The sequence below is a fragment of the Grus americana genome, chromosome 19 (genome assembly GCF_028858705.1).
Source record: "Grus americana isolate bGruAme1 chromosome 19, bGruAme1.mat, whole genome shotgun sequence".
NCBI lineage: Eukaryota > Metazoa > Chordata > Aves > Gruiformes > Gruidae > Grus > Grus americana.
The window spans coordinates 13058366-13081870 of NC_072870.1; the positions used below are offsets into that span (position 1 = coordinate 13058366).

The 23505-nt window shown below is 41.3% G+C and overlaps 2 protein-coding genes across 9 annotated transcripts in view; one reads left to right on the top strand and one right to left on the bottom strand.

Moving 5' to 3' along the window:
• Positions 1 to 12580, top strand: part of PITPNM3 (PITPNM family member 3) — a 117473-nt gene extending 104893 nt beyond the window's left edge. For all 7 annotated transcript variants that reach the window (XM_054848105.1, XM_054848104.1, XM_054848098.1 and 4 more), the window contains 5 exons: positions 1825 to 1973; positions 3968 to 4117; positions 5006 to 5189; positions 5589 to 5717; positions 6117 to 12580. In XM_054848105.1, coding sequence (XP_054704080.1) covers positions 1825 to 1973; positions 3968 to 4117; positions 5006 to 5189; positions 5589 to 5717; positions 6117 to 6425 — 921 coding nt within the window. In that variant the 3' untranslated portion in view covers positions 6426 to 12580. The remainder of the gene's footprint in view (positions 1 to 1824; positions 1974 to 3967; positions 4118 to 5005; positions 5190 to 5588; positions 5718 to 6116) is intronic.
• PIMREG (PICALM interacting mitotic regulator) lies at positions 12067 to 20493 on the bottom strand. Of its 2 annotated transcripts, none has more exons than XM_054848111.1 (5): positions 20413 to 20493; positions 18634 to 18953; positions 17457 to 17788; positions 16565 to 16660; positions 12067 to 14324 (listed from the first exon to the last, which is right to left on the bottom strand). In XM_054848111.1, exons 2-5 carry the CDS (start codon positions 18922 to 18924, stop codon positions 14198 to 14200), a joined length of 846 nt encoding a protein of 281 aa, XP_054704086.1. In that variant the 5' UTR covers positions 18925 to 18953; positions 20413 to 20493; the 3' UTR covers positions 12067 to 14197. The 2 variants fall into 2 exon arrangements, with proteins under 2 accessions (XP_054704086.1, XP_054704087.1); XM_054848112.1 differs by having other exon boundaries at positions 20438 to 20459.
• Positions 20494 to 23505: the final 3012 nt, after the last annotated feature.

The window sequence follows — 23505 nt, forward strand, 5'->3', positions numbered from 1 at the left end:
TGGATGTTTCTGGAACCATGTCTGTGATGACCATGCTTCTGTCACAGCTGGGCTTTGTTAGTCAACTCCACAAGACATAAGTGATGTGCTGCTTCTAAGATTTTGTCATAGAATTCAGCATACCTGTGCTGATACACATTGAACTGTCAATATAAATTATGGTTATATTTTTAAGATCATCACTGCTTCAATCTTGTCCCACATGGTTTGTAAAAAAACCTTAAAGCAGCCCCATCACTTGGGTTTACATGCAAGCCAGGATCGCAGATTTTGTCTGATTTTGAAAATTTTAATCACAGCTCTTTATTAGCTTTTATAAATTTCTTCAATCTGATCACATTTTATTCATTGATAAGGTTCTTCTGGCACAATGATGAATAGGGCTCCAAAGGGGTTCATAGCAGTCCAAACCACCAAAGCTGTATGGTTCCAAGACTTAGTAATTTCCTCTTTGTGCCATTTCTCAAATGTAAATTCAAAACCTCAGTTAAGTGTATCTGAGCATATTGGATTGCACTGAAGGTCTACAATTAGATCTACATTCAGGAAGACTGCAGATCAAAGCTCTGTGTGTAGTGAACCTCCTGGCCTGCTTTATTTGTGCCTATATCCTAGCAATGCCTCAGCTCAAAAGTTGGATGCCTTTGTAATTGGTACAGTGCAGCAGTTGGAAGAGACCGTTTTTACCACAAGACCATTGAATCTGTCAAAGGAAAGGCCATCCCTCTCCCACCTTCCCTAGTGGGAATTAGAGCAGGGGAAGGATTTATGTCAATTAGCAGTGTGCCCTGCAGACCTTACACCATCCAAGACTTTAAAGAGGTAGTCAGTACACATATATATTCAAACTGTGAATTCACTTTGCAGTCAAAAAGCAGAAGAAAGGAGTAAACCCATTCTTTGATCCCGATAACACTTGCGGTTCAGCAATACCTGTCGTTTCTTCCTTTGCACCAAAGATCATCCCTTAGAAAAACTCAGTTCTGGATTTCATCAGAATAAATTTAGTCTTTGTTATAGTTACGTCCCAATGTCATGTAACATCATTGCATCCAAGAAGAGCATTTCTGCAGAGTTATCAAGGACATCCACACAAACAGCGTGATCTTCTAAGCTGCTGGCGAATCTTGTAGAGTATGTGGCTGCATGTTGAGCACTGAAGAAGTGCACATAAACCACGTATGCCTATGTTCAATAAAAGTTGAGTACAGAAGGAAGGCTTGGCAGATACCTCCCTCAGATTTACTGGTGTACTTATTGCTAAAAAGTGCCAGTTCAAGTCAGACAAAGTATTTCATACACTTTGTTAATTTTGATGAAATATTTCAGTTGAAGAAAACCACATTGATGAAACCTTTTGGAAAAAAAAAATTGATAATTTGAAATGTTTAGGTTTTGCATTTGCAGGCAAGGTTATGATTTGAGAAAGATTTCATTTTGCTAATATCCAGATGAAATTTTCCAATTTGTAGGTTTAGTATGCAAAAATGTAATGTACACATGCATGCAGAAATGATCTTTTTTTCTAGTTTAGGGTTCCTGCCAAACTTCTGAGCTCTGTACCCTCATTTGACACCTGCAGGGCTGAGTGCTTTAAATGGTGAAGGCAATAAACTCTTGTATTGTGTGTTACGAAGCATTTTCTAATTGAGAGGACCCTCTGTGAAGTTTTTACTGAATTTTGAAGTTCCTTCAAACTTCCTTGTAAGCTTTTAGTACAAGCCATAGTTGGAAATACTAATGTGATCTAGGCTTGGCAGGCCTTGTAAATAGGGGGTGTGTTGCCTACTATCACACTAGGTGACTGTTTTGTTGTTTTTGCAGGTTGATATCTTCATAATGACTGAGCCATCTTCGGGTAGGTGGGTGTACTTTGACACAGAGATATCCAACAGCAGCGGCCGGATATCCTACAACATACCCAACCAGAAGAGACTGAGAGTTGGTGTGTATCCCATCAAAATGGTGGTCAGGTAATAGCCCCTAAGCTGGAACTACAGCTGTGATGGGTTGTTGTGATCAGGAAGACACTGAGGTGCGTAAGATTGAAGGGGTTGCAGAGGGAGATTTTGGTCAGTTAGTTGTCTTTTCTTGGTCTTGTCACTGTGTTGTCAGCTTAGATTTGAAGTAGTGATCATCTGTTTACTGGCCGCTTTCAAGGTGCCCAGGCCAATGGGTTTATCCCTACTGCAACACAAATCCTCAGTGCAATTCAATTTAGGAGCACTTGGTGTGGCAAGAATGTATGAATTGGGATATTTTGCAGCGTGTTCCTTGGGGAAAAGACTGCTGAAGGGTATAGCTTTGTGTTCTTAAGTCTGATAAGCTTTTCTTATTGAAATTAATCGTAGAGGATGTACTGCCTTGCTCTCAGCCACCTGTTCATCTGTTGATGTCAGGCTGATCAAGAGTTACCTTAATTCTGTACTCAAGACCATTTTTAATCTAAATTGGGCAAAAACCCCCACAAAAAACAGCACCTGAAAATTACAATTCATTGAAGTAAAATCAGTCAGCTCTCCTAGCTCTCCAGCATTTTAAAAAAATCTCTATGCTAAGTAAAGCATGAAGTATGAAGATGTGTGAAATAAAATTTGTTGACCTAGGTGCAGGACTAGTGTAGCTGTACTTCTAAAAAAAATCTTGTGTTTAATATAAGTTCAATTTGATTTAATACAGATGTTTAGTTTAATATTGCACTTAGAATTAAATTGCCTAACCACTTAGGAAGTAGCTTTACAGCTTCCTTTGAATCCCTGCTTTGGAGGGTGAATCAGTGTGATGAATTAAGCAGAAACAGAATGCATTGTTACCCAACCAGTTAACCAAGTCTAAAGTCAATTTACAATCGTATGTAGTGCTAATTGAGGAGGAAGAAATGTTTTACCTCAGTGTAACAGAACAGACAATCAATTCAAGAAAAGAGAGTTACCTGAAAACAAATTAAGATGTATTCAGAAGCTAAGCTCCCATGGGCTTTTAGACTGCAGGAGTAAGTTTCAAACAGGAATGAAAAAAATTGTCCTGTCTTTGTTCATTAAGCTGTGCACACGTATTTTAAGAATCTTCATCACTGGATATAAATTTCTAGATCATCAATAATCATCTTTCTAAAGGAAAGAAGATGTGGTCGTCAGATGACATTTTTTTAGGGAACATGAGGTCATGGGATGGTAAGAACTTTGGATCGCTTTGTGCTTTATTAGTGTCTTAATGTCCAGACCTCTTGGGGAAAATACATCATGAGGAGAAGATTGCATTTCACATGCCTTTCCACGAGAAAAGGCACCTGTGATTACATTTCCCTTTTGGTTTACGTTTGTTTTGGGTGGGCTGTTTTGGTGGGGGTTTTTGTTTTGTTTTTTTACTTTTCTGGATTGGCGTTCCCATTGTAATTTGCAAGGATAGAGGGATGGATAATGCTAGTATTACCAACTGTTTATCTAATGGAGAAAAGCTGGTTTGTGTAAGTACATGCTAATACAAGATGCATATCAATTCTTCCCTTATAATTTCTAATAATTTGCCAGTAACTGTAGACTGCTGGAAAAAAAAAAAGCAACTAATTTGTGTGCTATGTGTGTATGTACGTGTGTGTGCATATATATAGCATTCATATTATATGTGTACATATATAGACACGTATCTATACACGTAGACAAATAGCATGTTTGAGTAGTAGTTTGAGTACTTCAGGCTCTTTTGAGGGTATTTTCCTAATTTTAGGTATTTTATACACATGTGATTTCTTATTAAAGTCAGCTTCCAAATTTCTCTTTGGAAAGCTGTGTCCTGAAAGTGTAAGTTTTAATTGCTCCACATAGGACTGAAATCAGAAGCCCTATTTGACAGCGAGTTTTGAAGCTGTAGATCCAGACAGATCTAATTTCAGGTCTTAACTAGAACATGCAGAAAATATATTCCGACATTTTGCTTTTTAAATGTATTTATTACTTTGATTCTCTAGAGGGGACCAGAGCAGTGCCACAAGTTACCTGACTGTGCTTCCCCGAGGAATGGAATGTGTTGTGTTCAGCATTGATGGTTCATTTGCAGCAAGTGTTTCAATTATGGGAAGTGACCCCAAAGTCCGAGCTGGGGCCGTTGATGTTGTCAGGTAAGCGAGGTTTGCACACATCGCTTTTTAAATCTCCCAACTTTCCTGTTTGAACACAATAGGAAGGAAGAGGGCAGAATAGTTTGTTTGTTTTTTACTAAATTAACAGTGATTCTTTAAAGGCCAGGATTCTTTGCAGATATATTTCTATATTTGCTTGGACATCAGGTCTGCGTGATTTTTCAGAGGAATCTTTAAATGCTATGGTTTACTTTCAAATTTGTAGTTTAAATTTAAAAAGTAGTTTAAGGATTATGAATTGCTTCTTGGGAATAATGGCCTTACGGTGCATGCAGTGAATTAATAATGATTCCATGGGTTACTGTGATTAGCAAAGAATGTATTTTGTGTTTCACTAACTTCAAATAAGGACATATTTCTACTTCAAAAATAACCAAGTGCCATGAATCAGGAGCGTTTTTTGGAGGAAAAATTAAAAGGTCTTTTAATCCATTCTTGCCAAGTCTGTTAATGTTGCACTGGATGGGGAAATACAGCTCTCATTTTGGAACTTGCATGGGAATGGAGGGATGTCAGTTTTCAAGGATTTCCACTCTTTACAGCTGAAATGGCAGGAAATCTCATTAAAGGTTTGAAAGGTAGCAGGACTTGATGTGTAGTAAGGTCTATTCTAAATACGTTTTTAAATAGCTGTCATATTTTATATAACATATTGTATAACAATCTCTCTTGCTTCCCTCCGTCTCCGTCAAGATGTAGAAATTACTTAATTTCTCAATAGGAGCACTTAGGCATGGTGCTTTCCACTTGTTGAAGGATAACATCTGACTTCTAACCGGGTCTGTGCTGAGCAAAGAAATGCTGACCTGACCTGTGGACATTGTTTCTCTTTCTGCACCTACATAATTTACCTGCTGTTCCTTCCAGGCATTGGCAGGACCTGGGATATCTGATTATCTATATTACTGGCCGTCCAGATATGCAAAAACAGCGTGTGGTTTCATGGTTGTCTCAACACAACTTCCCACAAGGGATGATCTTCTTCTCAGATGGACTTGTTCATGACCCACTGCGACAAAAGACCATTTTTCTCCGGAATCTCATGCAAGAGGTACTAGAAACCTGTTTATAGCCTTAAAATCTTTTTCCAGAGAATGTCATTCAGTGAAGTTACAGATCTCCCTTCCTTTTGAACAGTAAATCTCACTGATCATCACAAAGTATTTTTGCCATTCCTCATTTCTTTTCTCACTTAAGAGCAAGGAAGGGTGATAAAATATCTGAAGGGGCCTCCTGGCATGACAAATAAATAAATGAACTGCATGTTCTTTCCTGTGTGCATATATGTAGTACTTGCTGGCATGCAGGCAGACAAATTTCACGTGTTGTGGTTTACAGAATGAGGTTGTTAACAATGAACTCATCTGCTGCTTCGTTGCAAAACAAGTGCCATCCTCGTAGTGCGTGGTGTTCAGTAGAGCATTCACTTTGGAAGTAATATTTGTTTCAGTGCCACATCAAAATCTGTGCCGCATACGGTTCCATGAAGGATATTTCTGTGTACAATGTCTTGGCTCTGTCGCCATCCCAGATCTACATAGTTGGACGATCAACAAAGAAATACCAGGCACAGTGTCAAGTAAGTAACTCTTGCTACTCAATCAGGAAGTCCTGGAGGGGAACAAGGAAATGCATGTGTGTGAATGCATGTGCAAACACACACATAAAAAAGCTAAAGAGCAGAGGCAGTGTTTCAGAGAAAGAAGGGAAGTTTTGGTTTCAGATGAGGCATTTTCTGGTGGGGTGAATAGTAAAGAGAATCGAGTGGTCATAGGTTGTATCTGCAGGTGCATGCATCACATATTGCTGAATGACAAAATGGAACAGGCTGGTGAAAGAAAAAAAGAGAGGCGAGAGGAGTATTAGTATTCTGTAGGTGTCTAACTGGGATGCCAAAGATAGGAACTTAATTCTTCGTAGAGCTCATAGGTCGAGGCAGCAGTAATTTGTCACTCCCTTTCTTTCCTTCCTATTTCAGTTCCTCAGTGAAGGTTATGCAGCCCACTTGGCCTCGCTGGAGTTCAGTCTCCATTCACGACCCAAAAAGAACAACTCTCGGATGATCTTGAGAAAAGGCAGCTTTGGCCTCCACTCCCAACCTGAGTTTTTGCGCAAGAGAAACCATCTCCGCAGGACTATGTCTGTACAGCAACCTGACCCACCTTCTTTGAACCCCAAGCCAGAGCGTGCCCAGAGCCAGCCTGAATCAGACAAAGATCATGACAGGCATTTGCCCTCCATTGCTTGGGTTCGAGGTGGAGTTCACAAATTTGAATCTATCCCCTAGGAAGCTTGGGAATATAGATCTTGGGTGCACCTCATTAAACTTGTAGGCATGCCTCAAAGATATTATTTAGGCAGCTTCAAACTAAGAGCTGTAGAGGGGAACCTGTACTTTGGAGTCTTCCCTGTTCTGGAATCTGCCTTCTTACACCAACTGGGGAATTTCTAGTCAGTTCCTCTTGACATGTTTATTGGGAAATTTTAAAACAATCTAAAACTATCGCAAGTGCTTATAACATCAAAGCAACAGGAAATATCTTTGGTTATTTTTTACAACAGATACAATAAAATGTGCAATAAGAGAAAAAGCTGTAACGAGCTGATTTTACTCAGAAGGATTGTGGTAATCAGCTAACTAGCTGCACCCAAACCAGTATAAACAGTAGGTCCCATAGGTTACAGAGAAGGTTTACACTTTAAACATTAAATAGTTGTATCTGTTTCCACTTGGCTTTCGATAAAATGATACGCTTGCAAGGGAAGCAGAGGTGGGAACTACAATAATGGGTGGTCAGGGTTTGTACAGCAAGATGCTTTTTGGGTGCCTTCAACCCAAGATCTCCTTTCAGCTTACAGCGTTGGTCAACAGACCCCAACATGGGCACTCGTGTTTGTGTGAGGTGCTGGACATCAAGTAAATGGGAGAACTCCACTTATGAACCAAATCATTGAAACTTCATGTTAGACATAAATGTGTCTGCCACAGTTTGAAGCAGTTAGTGTTGCTGTATACAAAGTAATGTGCAAGTGTACAAAGATCACGTTGTTTTGTGGAACTTGGTGACTGTGCAAAATGTGCGGACTAATCCGAGTAAGGAGATGACTCTGACCATCTCAGTCCGAGAGACAGATCCTAAGGTGGTAAGCTAAAGGGAGCCCTTTTACTAAGGGACCTGCAAACTTCAGAGCAATCACTTCTCGTTATTCTAACTAGGATCTTTACACTAGAGGAGGAGAAAAGTAATGGAATTCCTATGGGTAAATTTTTTACCTTCTCATGCTTTATAGCAACTGGTATGTTAAGGCAATCTATAGCATTCAGAATTGAAGCTCAAATGCTGTAAAGAATGGATATGCCAAATTACAGGTGCCAAATAGACGTTTTCCTACTGAATTAAATTTATCTCGGATCTCTCAGTTTACTGTAAGTGAAATGTGTGGAATTTTCCCTAAGCGGTAATATTTCTGAAGTGTTGTAGTTAGTTTAACATAATAGCAATTTGCAGATTCTTCATGCAGATAAATTCACCAAGAGAACTTACATGACTGAACAGAACCATGTTTTAAAACCTGCAATGAAGTTACAGGGGCACATAAAACCCCTTTCCTTTAAAAGTTTAAACCAGACTATTGACACTGAAAAAGCTTGAAGTCAATAGGAGATTTCTTTTTCAAGTTTGTTTAGTTTTAATTTCGGGGAGTTGGGGTGGAGAGGGTGTCATGCCATCCCTCTCCTTACTTTCAGGTTCTCCTAGTCTGTAGCTTAGACCAGAAACAATCTCTCAACAAATCTGTTGGTTAATGATTTTGAAAGTTGACATGTGAAGCAAACAAGAAATGCAATGGAAAACTATTAAGACAGTGCAGAAGTAAACCTAAGTCTGTACTCCCTATTGACCCAAGAGTTTCAGTGTGCTTTTTTGAAGGGCACAGTAATGTGGCTTTTGCCGTAAAAGGCAGCAAAGTAGCTTATAAATGGAGATCTTTGATTTTTTTTTTTTTTTTTTCCTTTTATACATTGCTTGTCAAGATTGTTAGTTACCTATCTCAAACTTCCTGAAAGATCTCTGGCACATCAGTAATTTGGTTTTTATAATGCTTCCTTTAAGGGAAGGGGTGATCTTTGCTGAAGATTTAGGAAAGATATTAAGAATTTGGTAGCTCACACTAATTGGGAGCAGGTAACTACATTACAGGAGGCTGGGCTTTTATGCTCTGTTGCCAAGTGAGCCAGCTACAAAAGCTAAATGAAAGATATCCACAAACTACATTGAAGCAGTCTTCAGGTTTACAAATGCTTTCCTAGTAGTATCACACCTCGTTCTTTAACCCACAGACTTGGAGGAATTATTCTGTATTCTGTCTTGGCCCACTGTGTGTATTAATTCTAATCATGTAGTCTGACTAGATAGAAGGAAGAAATTTTTTACAATGAGGATGGTGAAACTCTGGAACAGGTGGCCCAGAGAAGTGGTAGGTGTTCCATCCCTGGAAATATTCGAGGTCGGGTTGGACGGGGCTCTGAGCAACCTGATCTAGTTCAAGATGTCCCTGCTCATTGCAGGGGGATTGGACCAGATGACCTTTAAAGGTCCCTTCCAACCTAAACCATTCTGTGATTCCTTCTGCTGTCCTTTGCAGCTAGGAGATTGCACAGGTACACCAGACTCCATCTCCCTCCAGTCAGTTCACTGTTAGCATGCTCCTGCTTCTTTAATAGGTGTGGGAATCCAAGGCTTGTGAGGGAGGAACTCACTAGGCAAATTTTAAATTTGTTGAGGGGACCTAAAAGCAACATTGATCGCAAAGTTCTTTGTAAGCACTGGCCGTTGTGTAGCATGTCTCCTGACAGTAATCACTGTTTGTGCTGCACAGTTCGAAGATAATATTGCTTTAGCCATCTACCTCTACCATCCAAGAGACTCCAAAATCTATTTTTCATTTTAAGTTGGTATAGTAGAAGGGCCTACTTCCTTTCAAAAGAGGGATCTGCGTGTAATTTTGTGACTGTATTAAAGCAACTAGCATCTGAGCACAAGGTTAGAGAAATCTCCTAGGTCTGTCTTTTGCAGACACGAGGTCATTTTGCTGGGTACCATGTCATGAAAACTGTGGGTTTGTGTATTTCTATTAATAACTGGGTCACCTGTACAGTAGTCACTGTGCTGGCTTCTCTTAAGAATATTATGAGCTAATAGTAGTAAAACAAATGCGTGTGTGTGTGCGTGTGCATGATTTAGAGTGGTAACAATTTCAAAGTTTCTATACATGGTATTGAAATGAAGCTGAAAATATTTTCCCTAACTTCGTTTCCTACAATATCTGAGAGCTCACGTGGCCTTTGCATAATTCCAACACTACTTCTTGCTCAGGGATAGAATGGTTTATCTCCTGATCACATGCCTCCGGCTGAGCACTTTGGCAAACAGTGATACAAACATTAGCTTGGAGGTTAGGGCTTCATGTTAATTAGGAGCTGATCTTCTGAAACATCAGATGCCAGATGCATTTGTTTTGTAAGCACTAGCCTGTTGCCACTAAAATGGTAAAACAACTTTTGTTGGAGCTGAGAGTATGAACAAGATGAGTGTGATTTTAGACATCTCACAACTAGGCTGGCAGAACAAATATTCTGTGGCAATGGCTGGGAACCTCATGCACGTTGAACCACCAGCTTCCCCCCCCCCTGTCCCCAGCTATGCTTGGAGTGATCCCTGAGGTTTGCCTGAAGAGTCACTAGTTTTATAGCATCATTTTTCAATTGTGTTTTCTCTTGAAACATTTCCTTCTGGTCAGAATTTTAGTTACACACCTTGTCCACATGAAACTGCATGCAGCGGTTCACGGGTATTCAGTTTGCAATTGGATTTCAGTTTTACTTGTGCTTCCGTGGAAGGATTATTAGTCCTCCTCAGCAGGCCATTTGCTGAGGATAAGCTTGATCCCACAGTCGTCTTATTCTCTGATTGCAAGTACTCATCGCTGCAGTCTCTGTGCAGTCAGCACTTAACCTTTATAGGCTACGGAAGTGTTAAAAGCATCCACAGAAGGGAAAGGGACAGAGAAGTCAGGCAGGAATGGTGGCTGCGCAGGGAACACAGGTTAGACTCATCAGTAGTTTCAGCACCGTCAGTGCCTCCAGGCTGTTAGAGAAAAGCACATTCTTCCAACCTGCTGAATGGAGGAAGCGTAAGTCGAACTGTAAAACACAAAACTGTTAATCCAGTGGGGTGCTAAGGCAGAAGTACAAGTCAGTGCAAAGTAGGCCACAGTTGGAAGCATTTACTTCCTTGCCCTGTTGATACGGATCCAGTTTTAAATTACTGGAAAAAAAAAAAAAAAAACAACCCCAACAACAAAAACCCCAACAAACAACGGCTGTTTATTCAATTTTGTTGTCTAGTTAAGTAAGTTTGAAAAAAGGTATCATTGTATAGAATGCAGAATATTCCACAAACCTTAATAGTGATGTTGATCCAAATCTGCTTATTTTGAATAACTTAAAAAAAGTTTGCATACACTAATGCTCTTGGGAACAGATTCTTGCTTGACCAAAGTAGTTTTTGTGGCATGGTTTATTCAGCATAAAATTTTGTTAGGTGTAAAAATGACGTGGCATTGATAATTTTTCTTGTTCATTGGGGTTCATGAGAGCTGCCATTTTGATTTGTTTACATGAAAATAGACTCTTAATTCGTACAGATTATTTCACCCGTTCCTCTAGTACCTAGGGAAGTCACTTCTAAATGGAGTTAAAACTGTCACTGGTTATGCAGAGTGGAATTATCAGTAAACTAGAGAAAAAAAGTTACACACCTTAATCTACTATTAAAATAAGCAGAACAAAATAAGCTTTATCTGGAAGCTCCACCATTCTGCAAAATAGCCTTTGTTTGCCATTATTAGTGAACAAGTTGTCCCACGTATACATTGCGGTCTTTGGGCCAGGGCACTACTAATGTGTGTATTTAAGTAAATCCCCAATACATGGGCCTATAGTATCATCATATACTTCACAGAATAAATTTAGAAGGGATAAAAAGAAATTTTTCCTTCTTCCTATATTGTTTCCTGCCTTAAATTTGCTAAACCCTCTGTTTATTAGCATTTTTAATAATACTTGTAATCAACAGGTATTTTCAGGTTTTAAAATTTGTAAGTGCAACAATTGTTACTGAACAAATAGGATTTTCCCCAGGCTTTTTTCTTCCTCTTGCATCTAAGCCACAGAAAGGTGAGTACGTCATAAAAGTACTAGATGATTTGAGTATGGGCACCTTTTTAATAAGCTGATTGGCTTAATAATGGAGAGAAGAGACTGTACACTGCAATTTCATCATTTTTCTGGTTCGAGCTTGAAACGTGGGATCTGAACTCAAGATTGCTGCATTGAATTGTTCCTTTCAGGCATGCAGGGGAGAAAGTGTCACTTTCCATCCTCATCTGGAACTGGTACAGGATAGACTTCTCATAAACACAAAACTTTCCAACTTACCTCCTCAGCTTCTCTAAGAGCAATGATTCCTCGTGGTTTGTGTTCATAGCTTCAGCAGAAGTTGTGGGTTTAGCAATGTAATTTGATTTCCATGACATTTAATCACTTGAGTGTAAATACAGGTTTCTACAGATGATCCTAAATTCAGTCCCCCATAAAAAAATGGACATAATAACACATTTTTCTGGCTGAAGAGAGCTCTTTTTTTCAGAAGTAAGAAATGGCCTGGAGCAGCTAGAATCCTGTGCCATGGACTCTGGAATCGAAGTCAGGTGTTGGTATTTTCTCTTTTTCCTCATTTTAGTTCAAGCCCAAGGTAAGCGGATTACAGTTTACCCTCTACTTGTATTGATCTCAATAAGCTGCCTAATTGGGGGGATGGGACACCACGAAACAAATTTGGTAGTTCCTTTCTCATTTGTAAGGATATACAGAACTTGGGGGGGGGGGAGAGAGGCAAGTTCACTGTGACATGCTGGGAGATGGTATACCAGAGATTACAATGTTGAAACATAATTCACAGATTGCAAGCTTTAAAGAGAAGGTTATTCTGGGAGGACTGGTGTAGGGCCCAGAATGGCAGTCCTCTCACAGAACCCCAAGCCTTCTGCATAACTTATTTTTCTATTTGTGGGGGAGGGAAGGGGGCAGTCCACTTACAACTGAATTCATACAAGGAAACTTGAAATTGTACATGTTCTTTCCGTCTATAGTTTTATTAAGTGCATACTTTTAAATATTGTTTGTCAGTGAGAAGGTTCTATCTGGTGACAAATGTTTATATTTCTTATGGCTGCCTTGTAAAGATTCAAAAATGTACAATAATGAATTTCTTAATATGAACTAAGGAGTAAGATTTCTACAACTGGTAAAGATTTTGATGTGAGCTGGTTTTTAAAATCTTATAACAGATTAGTCACTTAAATAAAACCTTCCTTGCCTTTAAGCAGTGTCACTGATTTTTCTTACTAGTGATATGGGAACTGTTAGGTCATCATTGTACATGTCCTAGTAGCCAGTGGAAACAGTGTAAATAGAGGTTGTTTAATACATCTGACTGTCTGAAATAATACTTAGATTGGAGGTTGACTTTTCACAAAACTCCAACTCTCCCTCCTTTTGAAAAGTCATATAAGAAAATGTTCCAGTAATGTGATACCATCATTATGAAAGCTTTATAGAAGTAGTTTCAGTACATGCAAAGAATAACTTCAAGCTATTGTTCCATAGAGAAAGGTGGATAAAATCTGAAAGCCTGGAAGTCAGGGTTGTTTTCATGTTTCCAGGCCTCATTAACTGTTTCAATATTTTAAAACAGTCCAGTTTAAAAAGAAAAATCGGGAGCAATACTTACACATAAATCAGAATTGAACATGACTGCTTCCCATATTTATACTTAATACCATTAAAATGTTAGTAGTTTTACTAATTTACATGTGCATCTTAAAAATTATCAAGTAGAGCAAAGTTTCCCAAATCAATCTTTTGTTTGAAGGTTCATCTTAGAGTGAATGTAATCTGAAAGCCTGCACAAAGCTGCTGCCGTGGAAAACAGCCCTGGTGTTGAATTCTAGGAGCTTGAGAAATCTTTGCTTTAGTTTTAAAGACTAAACTTTGTTAAACTGAATCCCCTACCAAAAAAGGCTTGTCAAATGAATGTTACTTTTTTAAAAAAAGTAGAAGCAAAATACAGGTATCAAATGCTTAGTATACTGCATCACATAAAATACCTGCACTGTGATATTAGCTAATAAAAGTAGTTGAAAGAGGTTACGTTAATTGTAGAAACCAATTTCTGTGTATAACTAAACAACAGAGGTTGTAGTACAAAAACAATGTTTAATTTGACTGCCAAAATGCTATTTAAAGCAGCAGCAAGAAATGACATAAAGTTGCCTGTCTGGAACCCTACTACTTAAGATAGGATTAGTTAGGCTAATCTAATAGCAATCCTTAAGGCCGTGAATTAGAGTACTAATCTGGCTCCTCTCTTGTGGCATGAGTGAATCCACAGAAACCTGTTGCCTTGGAACGCCATTTGCCATCAAAACTCAAACAAGCCACTACTGTTTCATTAACTTCCAGTTAAAAACATGATGCTTAATTTTTGGGTTGTTCATATACAGAAAAAAATGTTAGGCTTTCAAAATAACAGACCAGTACTTTTAGTATGCAAAGTACTCATACTAAAATTCATGGCAATTGGATACACGTCTAAATACTACTATTACCTATGATCACCCTTCGTATGTCTGTGGCCCTTGCTCCGGCCATTCCTACTGGTCAGTTCAACATCAGTTTCAAAGTACTCACTGCCTTTTGAAAGTCACAGTCCAGATGGTCCCTCGTCTCAGCAGGAAAGAATACACCGTGGTACAATTTTGATTCTCCTGTTAATTTGAAAAGAGATAGCAAGGGAAGGGAAGTCCTGAGCTGCTTTGTCAAGAAAGATTAGAAAATATAATGGCTTGTTCAGTGTATAGAGTGCACCCTTTCAAGTGCTACACAGAGCTCTCCTTTATATATGATCACAAGCTAACAATAGTTACAGCTGTCTCTGTCTAGGTAGCAAGTGCTCGATGGAGTTTCTTTGCTCGCCTTCCGACAGCTTGAGAAAGTTTCCAAGATCGACGCGCAGACTGTAAGTTTTGTGCCATTAGGTAGGAGTAGTTTGACGTTGCATGTTGCCTGCAGAAGAACAAGACTGCGATTAACGCGTGAAGTCAGTAAGGTTAATTAACTGGTTGTCAGGCAAACTCCTGGAAAACTGTTAGATTAGAGCAAGAAAGAGGTCTGGGACCTGTACATTTTCACTGTATAACAGTTCTAAACACTAGCAAGAAAATATTTTGTTACATTCAGTGAGCATAAATGGCAGTACGCAACTTAAGTACTGCAATACTTTAACCAGCAACAGGAGCATTTCTTGTGATATAATCCAATTCATTAAAATTAAAAAACATTAGAACAATACATGGAGCTGGCAACTATTAACAGTTTGAGATCAAGGTTTGTTTCAGCATGGAAAAGATGAAAAGGGAGCTGTAATACTAAAACTCACAGCAACTGCATACCAGAATAGAAAGTCTCATGCAAGACTGTAAGGGCACCTCCAAAAAATTTTATTTCATAATTATTCCAGTAGGCAACCTACAAACCAGCCAGCGACAGAGTAAATTGTATATATCTACACATGCAGGAGAACTGGACCAAATTGCTTAGTAGAAGCTGTACACATCACTGTTTAAAGCTTCAGTCAAACATCTGAAACTGCTCTCATTTTTCCTGAAATGTTACAGTAATCAACTTCTTACACCTATCTTTGTTGCTAAAACAGGACATAGTATTCAGGATTTAACTTTCCCTTTATTAAAAGGAATGCTTCCAGCATAATGGGGGAAGATATTGTCACAATACAGATCTCAGTGAAGGTAACAGAGGCGTTCACCTGGTAATGGTTCAATGAATTGATACTAGAAGTGATGTTTAGAAACTTACAGCAAAGAATTCCTGTTCCCATACATTTAGGTACAATTGCTGTGTTTAAAAATGCCAGCAATACAGGTATCAACTGCTGTTTATTGTGATATTGTGACTAAGACAATGCTAGGGATATAAAAGAAATTAGACAACTGAGGGTAATAGTTTGTTCTGTCATGCTTTATGATCTTCATTAGTAATGAGTGAGAACTGAAGTTGAGTGACATTAGTACCAGTAGTTTTCTGGTCTGGGGTGAGAAAAGCTGCTGTTTGCATTGAAACCCAAGTTAGAGTTCATTGCGAACCCACAAGGTTTCACTAATCCACAACACAGGGGTGAAGTTTTACAAGTGCACAATGATCTGCTGTAGCAGACACAGCCACAGTGAATACGAGGGAAGAACCCTGTGGTTCCGCATAAGACTACTTTGAAGAAGCGTGAGTTATTAAGCCTTTCTCTCACCGAGCAGCAGGTTTTCTCCCCACAGATGCATGCAGGTACAGACAAGGTAAGTGAACAACTACTTTACCTGGTTGATACTATCTTCAGTTACGAATGAGAGAAACTGTCATATCACTAACAGATGGGAGAATATTAGGAGTGAGATTTAGTGAACTTTCAATGGATATGATCATTAACTCAATACAAGATTTAACCTATAGTTGTCTAGAAACAGTCCCATTGGTAAAAATTGCATTTTTTTGGAATTATGTAGGATTTTAAGCCCTTACCTCTTTGTAGATAGAAGTACTTAATGCTAAGCCCTCTCTAGAGGATTTGAGGTGCTTGACATTTAATTATTGAATGTTTGACATCAAGTGTTCTAAGAGAGGAAGAGGTTTTAGGGACTTGCCCTGTGACAAGACTTCTGACCTTTAGTTTTTACTGTCTTAATATGTCTAATTCAGAATGACATAACCTTTACAAACACAGCAGCCTACCACCTCATGGGTTAACCAAGGTATTATATAAGAGGCTTCTGCATCCTCTAAATTTTTGAGTTACAGATGTGGACTATTTGATAACATAATGCTACCTAATAAAAGGATTTTCTTATAAATGTGCAGGCACCAATGACAGCGTCAGCTCAATGGGATTGCCCACCCCCCCACCCCAGCCTGGATTGGCACCTCTTTTAGACAGTGGCAGGGAGGTACTGTTCTCACACAAGGTCAAAAGTAGGCTCCTCTTGCTGAGAAAAATCTGACTTGCACAGCAAGAAACCTGAAGACAAGGAGAGTATTTGACAGGTTTTAGAAGCTGCAAGTCCAACTGCAGATTTAATCTGCACAGGTATCCTGAAGACAGGCTCTGCTACGTTACAGCTGAGAAAGTTCTGCCAGTATTCCTCATCCTCAGTTACAGGGATCACTTAACCTGCAATTGGCAATGTCTGAGCAGGAGGTAACTTGTTGCTAAAAGCTGAGGGACAGTTAGTGGTATTTACCTCTCCTCTTGCACAATGGCATCATCAAATGCCTGGGAGATATCCTTCAGTTGGCAAATCCCTGAGGAGACCAGCTCCAAGTCGCAGTCAAACTCTCTGCAAACAGAATGGTCATTACTAAAGATCAAACAGGACAGACTGACTAGGTGACACTACCAAATCTCTATTCCAGCAGTAACAATTCTAGTTACCTCCAGACTTTACCCAGAGAAGTTAAGGGCTGCAGCAATCATGCTCTTAATTCCACTGACCTATGGCTTCACGTCTCCATTCATCCTTAAGACCGCTATCTTCCAATTCAAACACTGTGTTCAGATTCATGAGGCTTGGATTCAGCTTCTAGCTTTGACATTTCTCACGTGACTTTGACCAAAACAAAACCCTATGTGTGTGCATTATGAAGTATTTCCCTAGGTCACAACCCTTTATCTAATTTGTGTTAAATCTGAGGCAAGAATCTCTCTACTCTCTATATAAAGAGCTCAGCATAAGCAGAGCTATTCCAGGTATCTTTGCAATGCAAATAGCAACTTTGGAAAAGTTAGAGCTAAGTAGGAGCGAGATGCATTGAGAGCATTTTTCTTTACCAGAAAGGCATCAGCAAAGAACTCTGGTTTGTCTGTAGTGTCTGGTAGGGATTGGTGCTGAGAAACATCGTGTAAACTTACCCGGTGGGAAAATGATTTTTAAAAAGTTCTTGTCACAGCACAAAATTAAGTTTCATGTTTCAGCTTTACGCGGTGCTATACAGGGACCTGTAACTACTTAACTATTTGAACAGCATACCCTTTCAGGGGAGTAGGATAGCAACCTTCATAGCTTGCTTTTCACCTTACAAGATACTCTAATCACAGTAATAATAAATAAAGGTTTACAGATGAATGTGGCTTACATCTTTCTGCTGGCAGAAGCAGGTGATGAATAAGGGCTCTTCAGTGCTGCTGCTCTTCTTGATCTCCGGAGAGAGACAGCATCTTTACCAAGCCAGGATGAGAAACCCCTCCATTCTCTATGTTCTGACACCCTTGTTGGCCCAAGCAAGGCTTTTTTGCTGGATCTTGGGGTGCCTTTGGAACTGGCTGCTGGAGTTATTTTCTTCTTATGGCAAGGGGTTCGAGGTGTAGTACTTTTCTCAGTAGAACTGGTTGCACAGCTTCTGCTGATGGATTCAGCTGGAAGGGTCACCATTGAGTGTACTGGGCTTTGGCAAGACTTCTGTATTTTCTGAAAGAAGCATTAGACAGGCATGTTATGCTAAATAAACTCAATTAGCCTAGAGTTTGGAACCAGAAAAATAAGGAACATTTGAGCTGAATCCCTAGCTTTCACTCTCATATCAGGTTTAGTCTCTAGCACGAATGCTTCTCAACCCTCTGTAACCATTTATGTTGGATGAGTCATTTGCTCCCCCAGTCCTTGGAACTTGTCAAGAACTTCAGCAGGCATTGTAACAGAGTTCCTGCTGGTCTTATGTTAGGGAGCCTGGATCTTTCCTGCATATAATTGATGCGGTTAAAATAAGAGGTCTCCACCAAAGGTAAGTGCAAGTTCAAGCTTGCTACCCTGCTACCATCTAGCAGTTTTTGTCAGTCCAAATTTAGATTAACTGTAATGAAGAACATGCTAATAAATAGTATGGATAGGGGAAAAAGAGTTAAAAAAAAATAATAATCCAAAGTGCTACAGATTTCTCAGAAATGATTCTTTGCAAGCAATGGCAGTCTCTACCCACTTACTCCTTGTGAAGGCTGCTCTGCCATAGATGGTGAAATACAGTAGGGGAAAAGCATTTGTTTAGCAATATAATAAAAGTTTTGATGAAACTATGTCTCATATTTCTTCTTTTCACCTTCTTCCCTGTTCTGCCAGATCCATAATTTGCCTTTCTATACTTAGCAAGGATATTGCAGATTTTACTAGTTAGTAGCTATGAGACAACCATGACAGTATGCAAGTGCATGCAATAGACTCTCTGGAATACAGTATTCTGTAGAGAGTCCAGAAATCTTAGTTCTGAAGTTGAAGCAAAAACTAAACTCCATCCACACTCCACTGCAGAGACAAAATACCTGGGACATTGTTCCAAAAGCATTTTTTGCTGTTCTTTTAATACTCTGAAGAGTTTGGCACTTCTGTCTTGCTTCCAGACTTTCCCAAGTTGGGGTCTTACGAAAATTCAGTTCTACTTGCTTTAATGGTACTCGCTTCCTTAGAGACATGCGGATAGTATTGAGAGAACTCAAAGAAGCCCTTCTCTTGAATTTGTCAGGCACAGGGCTGTCATTCTCATCAAAGTCAGCTAGGAGCTGGTGTTTCCGCCAGGCCATTGTTGTCTTGACATTTTGGAGCACAGATACCATCTTGTTCCAGTTCTTGGTCAACTTTATTTCTAAAAGAATCAGAATGAGAGCAAGAATTAGAGCAAGGTACAATATATTCAGTTATATTTGTCTGAAACAGCAAAATCAGAGCTGAGCTGACTTTTACTTGGAGGCTTGAAGGAGAACAGCATTGATTTCTACAGCTATTTAGGTCTGTGCATGTCCATGAAGAAGTCTTGTACTGCATTTCCAGCACTGGATATCAGATCTGGTAAGCTGTGAGACTCAGGCTTGTGAGGTAGAATGCTCTGTAACTGCAGATTTCTTGTTAGTGTCTCAGACTAAGGTCTCACGTCCCCAATTTTTGCCTTCATTAATCAAAACAACCTTCCACTGCCGGACCAGTTTACACAGCTGCTGTTGTCTCCTGCCTGAGTTGCTAGCTGAAAGCTCACGCTTACATCAGTTATGATTGCGGATACGTAAGTCCTGAAATGAACAGGATTGTTAGTGGCAGAAGACATTGGTGGGAACGGCTAAAATGCCCGTTATCTCTATGATATATGACAATTTAAACACAAATCTATACATAGTTTAAATTCTTCATTTTCACTAGCTATCAAGCTAGCAAATTACTTCTAAAAAGCAACTGAAATGCAAATGTATTTCAGCAATCTGAATTGAGAATGAATTAATATCACCAGTACTTCATTGCAGATTACTGTTAATAAAAAAAGCTGGGAGGTCTCTACCATCATTGTATCACATATTAGGAAAGCCTATTGATATTCCTTACTATCCCTGATCTCCCATGTTGCCTCCATCTCTCACAAGTGGCCTTAGTTGTGCCAGAAAGCAATAAAGCTTACTGAAATCTTTTAATCCAGAAGGTGTTTGGGATATTAACACCTTGAATGCATTCCTGCATGTGTCAACAAGGAAAGGCTAGTAATCGGGTAACCAGTCGGTTCTCTTCCTAGCTCATAGCTTATCCAGCTTCCTTTTGATAAGCTGCTAACTTCTGTTGATTAATTAATGCTAGAAAATATTACTCGGGTGAAATGCCCAGAAGGGAGTAGCTAGCATCCCAGGGTTACACTTATCTGTTATCAGACTGGCGTTGCGCAACACAGCGTGGTGCTCTAGTTCATCTGGAGCCCACGGCAAAGGCTGCAGGCAGCTCCTACACCTGGCATCTCAGGCCCGTCGCGGTAACGCGGCCGCGCCCCTGGAACTCAAACGAGCAGGTCACGCTGCTCGGCGGGATTTCGCTCTCGTGGCTGGGATTCCCTGCGCTCCCTACCGACGCTGCGGCCTGGCTAACCGAACCGGTTCTGCCCCGCGGGAGCTGACACGGCGGCACAGGGCAAGCCCAGCCGACGCCATTATTTCGCTCACGGGACGGCTGAAACAACAAGCGCGAAAGACGACACCAAGGCCGGAGGAGACCAGCTCAGGCCTCTCGCACGGCCAGGAAACGCGGGCCGCGACCGGGCTGCTCCGGCAGCTGCTCGGGGCTGTACTCACAGCTACAGGCGAGACCGGGACCGACCTGCCGCCACCCAACACGAGCGCCCTTGCGCCTCCGCCGCCGCGTTTGAACGGCGCCCCGCCCACCCCGGCTCTCCGGATTGGCGCCGCTGCTGCGGCCCGCCCCCATTGGCTGCGCCCTTCGCACGCGCGGCGGCCGTAATAGGGCTCGGCGCCTGCGCGTCGGCCGCGGCTGCTGCGCCAGGGGAGTGGGAGTGGGTGTGGGAGTGGGTGTGGGAGTGGGTGTGGGAGTAGGTGTGGGAGTGGGAGTGGGTGTGGGAGTGGGTGTGGGAGTGGGTGTGGGAGTGGGTGTGGGTGTGGGAGTAGGAGTGGGAGTGGGTGTGGGAGTGGGTGTGGGAGTGGGTGTGGGAGTGGGTGTGGGTGTGGGAGTGGGTGTGGGAGTGGGTGTGGGAGGTGTGGGAGTGGGTGTGGGAGTGGGAGTGGGAGTGGGTGTGGGAGTGGGAGTGGGTGTGGTAGTAGGAGTGGGTGTGGGAGTGGGTGTGGGAGTGGGAGTGGGTGTGGTAGTAGGAGTGGGTGTGGGAGTGGGAGTGGGTGTGGGTGTGGGTGTGGGAGTGGGTGTGGGAGTAGGAGTGGGAGTGGGTGTGGGAGTGGGTGTGGGAGTAGGAGTGGGTGTGGGAGTGGGTGTGGGAGTGGGAGTGGGTGTGGGAGTGGGTGTGGGAATGGGTGTGGGTGTGGGAGTGGGTGTGGGAATGGGTGTGGGTGTGGGAGTGGGTGTGTCGCCTCCCTGCAGTGCAGCTGTAGGGACGCTCATGGCGGCGGTGGCCAAGCACGGGCGGCGCTGCTGTTTCCCCGTCCCGTCACCCCCCCCCACACACCCCCCGCCCCGGTTTAGTGCCTTTGCGGACCTGTGGCCTGAAGATCCAGGTCAGCAGAATAGCAAAAGGATTCAGAGGCTGGATTGCCCACTCGGGTATCCAGGCCGCGGCTCCTGTTACTTCTGGTAATTATGAGCGAAGGTCTTGGAAGGGTTTTTGGTTTTGTTTTTTTTTTTCTTTCTCCACCAGCTTCTGCAGCTCTTGCTGGAGGAGACAGCTGGTGTAACTGCACAGTGTTGTACTGGGAACCACCTAGGATGTTCTCTCTAGTATATCAGGCAGCAAAGGCCAAGTGCAGAGAATGTGGTTTGGGTTTTTGGTGTGGGGTTTTTTTTGTGTGTGTTTGGGTTTTTTTGGGAGGGGGTATCCTACGCTAGAGGAAAACAAGACGTGAAAAGCATTTATCATTAAAACATTTCTACATTAAAAATTGCTCTGTAAAAAGCTGTAGCATCTTCTGGTTTTTTGCAAAGATTTGGTTTGGTCCCCCCCACCAAATTAAACTAAGAACTGACAGCTAGAGACACCTCCATAGCTAAGACTTGGCTTAGAGCCATGGGGAAGCCAACCCAGTAACACTGCAGGATACCTTGAGTCCCACTGTTGGCCTATGAACATACTTTCTGTAAGTTCCTAAGCGCTATGGTTTAAAAAGTTCCACGTGATGGTGTTTGTATCCCTTTGTATTCACACACTGTAATATGGGTAAGTATAGCTCAATAAATAGCCCTTATTAATAGACGTGTTTCTGTGTATTACAATCCCATATGCTGTTCTAAGGGTTATCTTGAAAGCTGGGGATTTGGATTGGCACTTTGGATGGGAAGGGGAATTAGACATGGTGCTAATTGAACAGACAGTATATACAGGCAGGGAGGTAATGTGTGACAGAAGAACTGTAGGCCAAAAGGGGAGCAGCAAGCTGAAGCTGAACTGGGCAGTCAGCCTGTCCTTTCATGCCTATTTATAAAATTAAAATAGAATTGTCTGAGCCTTTGTAGTTGTAAACAGACTCTTGGGGATCTGCGTGTTTTCTGCATCTTACGGTGCCTTTGTTGCTTCCATCCATTTCAACTTTGTTACTCAACAGAACAGCACATGCAAAGGAAGAAAGGTAAATTGTTTGGAGATTGGCATCATGTACTTTTGAGTTGCATCTTCTTGTAGTCCTATCAGTCAATAAGCCTTGATTTTGTGGTAGACCGTAAGAAAGTATCACTAGATGTTTGTCCAGTTTCATCCCCAAGAGCTAAGGAGTGATTTAGCAAGTGGACGTGATAAGACGTGCACTATAGAGGTGGGAAGTAAGTGCATTCTGAATTTTTGCTTCTGCAACAAAACACTAGCTTTCCATGCCCATTGATTGTTCGCAGAGCCAACTAATAGCCTGACCTTATGAAAACAAGCACCACGGGCAGTGGGATAGAGTTTGCATTTCACAGTTGAAGTTTGCAATTCATAACTGAAAAGACAGAGGCTGCATCACTTCCCTTCTTGGCTGTTTATTCCTCAGCCGCTTGGTCCATTTATCTGGTTGGTGAAAAGCCACGAGACATACAGTCTGCTCCGGGCTTGTGGACTGTGGCCTGTGTTTCTTACTTCCTAAGTCTGCTTTTGCTTTTCACTGTCTTCACCTTAGCCCAAGTGACTTGGCTCAAGTTGCCTTTGTCCACTGTTTGCCCTTGCATAAATTCAGTTGTCATGACATCACAAATGTTACCTGTGTGCTCCATGGCAATGGCTGAACTTTGCAGAGGGAGGGGTCAGAGGTGGAGAAATCGTGAACTCTCTGGAGGAAGATGATGAGACCTGGCAAAGTGCACAGGAACCTGAATGCTTACACAATCCAGCCGTGAGAGCAGAACCGGTACTTTCTTGCACTGTGGTGGTTTACTTATGATGTGTTTTACCACTACCCAGTTGGTCTTCTGACTTGCCAGTCTTCTCCCTGTCCATTGGCGCACAATGACTGAACATCCTGCTTGAGCCAAGTCATGGAACAGCTTATATTGCGTATTACTCTCAACAGAGAACGTACCTTAATCTATGGCAGGGTACTACCTCAGATGATTGTCATGGAACAGTACCCCGTTTAGAAAAGAAGAAAAGCCATTTGCACTAGTTTTGCGCCAACAGTACTGTTCAAATGTGTACAGCCCAAAGCACTGGATACTTTTAGACACTAGACATCAGGCCACAAACTGTTATTGATTACAGCTGGTGTTAACCAAAGGTTTCTAGAGGCTATGGCTGC

Bases quoted from the DNA above. Each gene is read 5' to 3' on its own strand.
- PIMREG (XM_054848111.1), bottom strand. From the start codon at position 18,924: ATGGTATCTGTGCTCCAAAATGTCAAGACAACAATGGCCTGGCGGAAA. The intron at 17,789-18,633 runs GTATTTTGTCTC...TGCTTCTTTCAG, and splicing joins CTTTTGGAACAATGTCCCAG to AAAATACAGAAGTCTTGCCA. The intron at 14,325-16,564 runs GTAAATACCACT...GTTCTTCTGCAG, and splicing joins GCCATTGTGCAAGAGGAGAG to GCAACATGCAACGTCAAACT.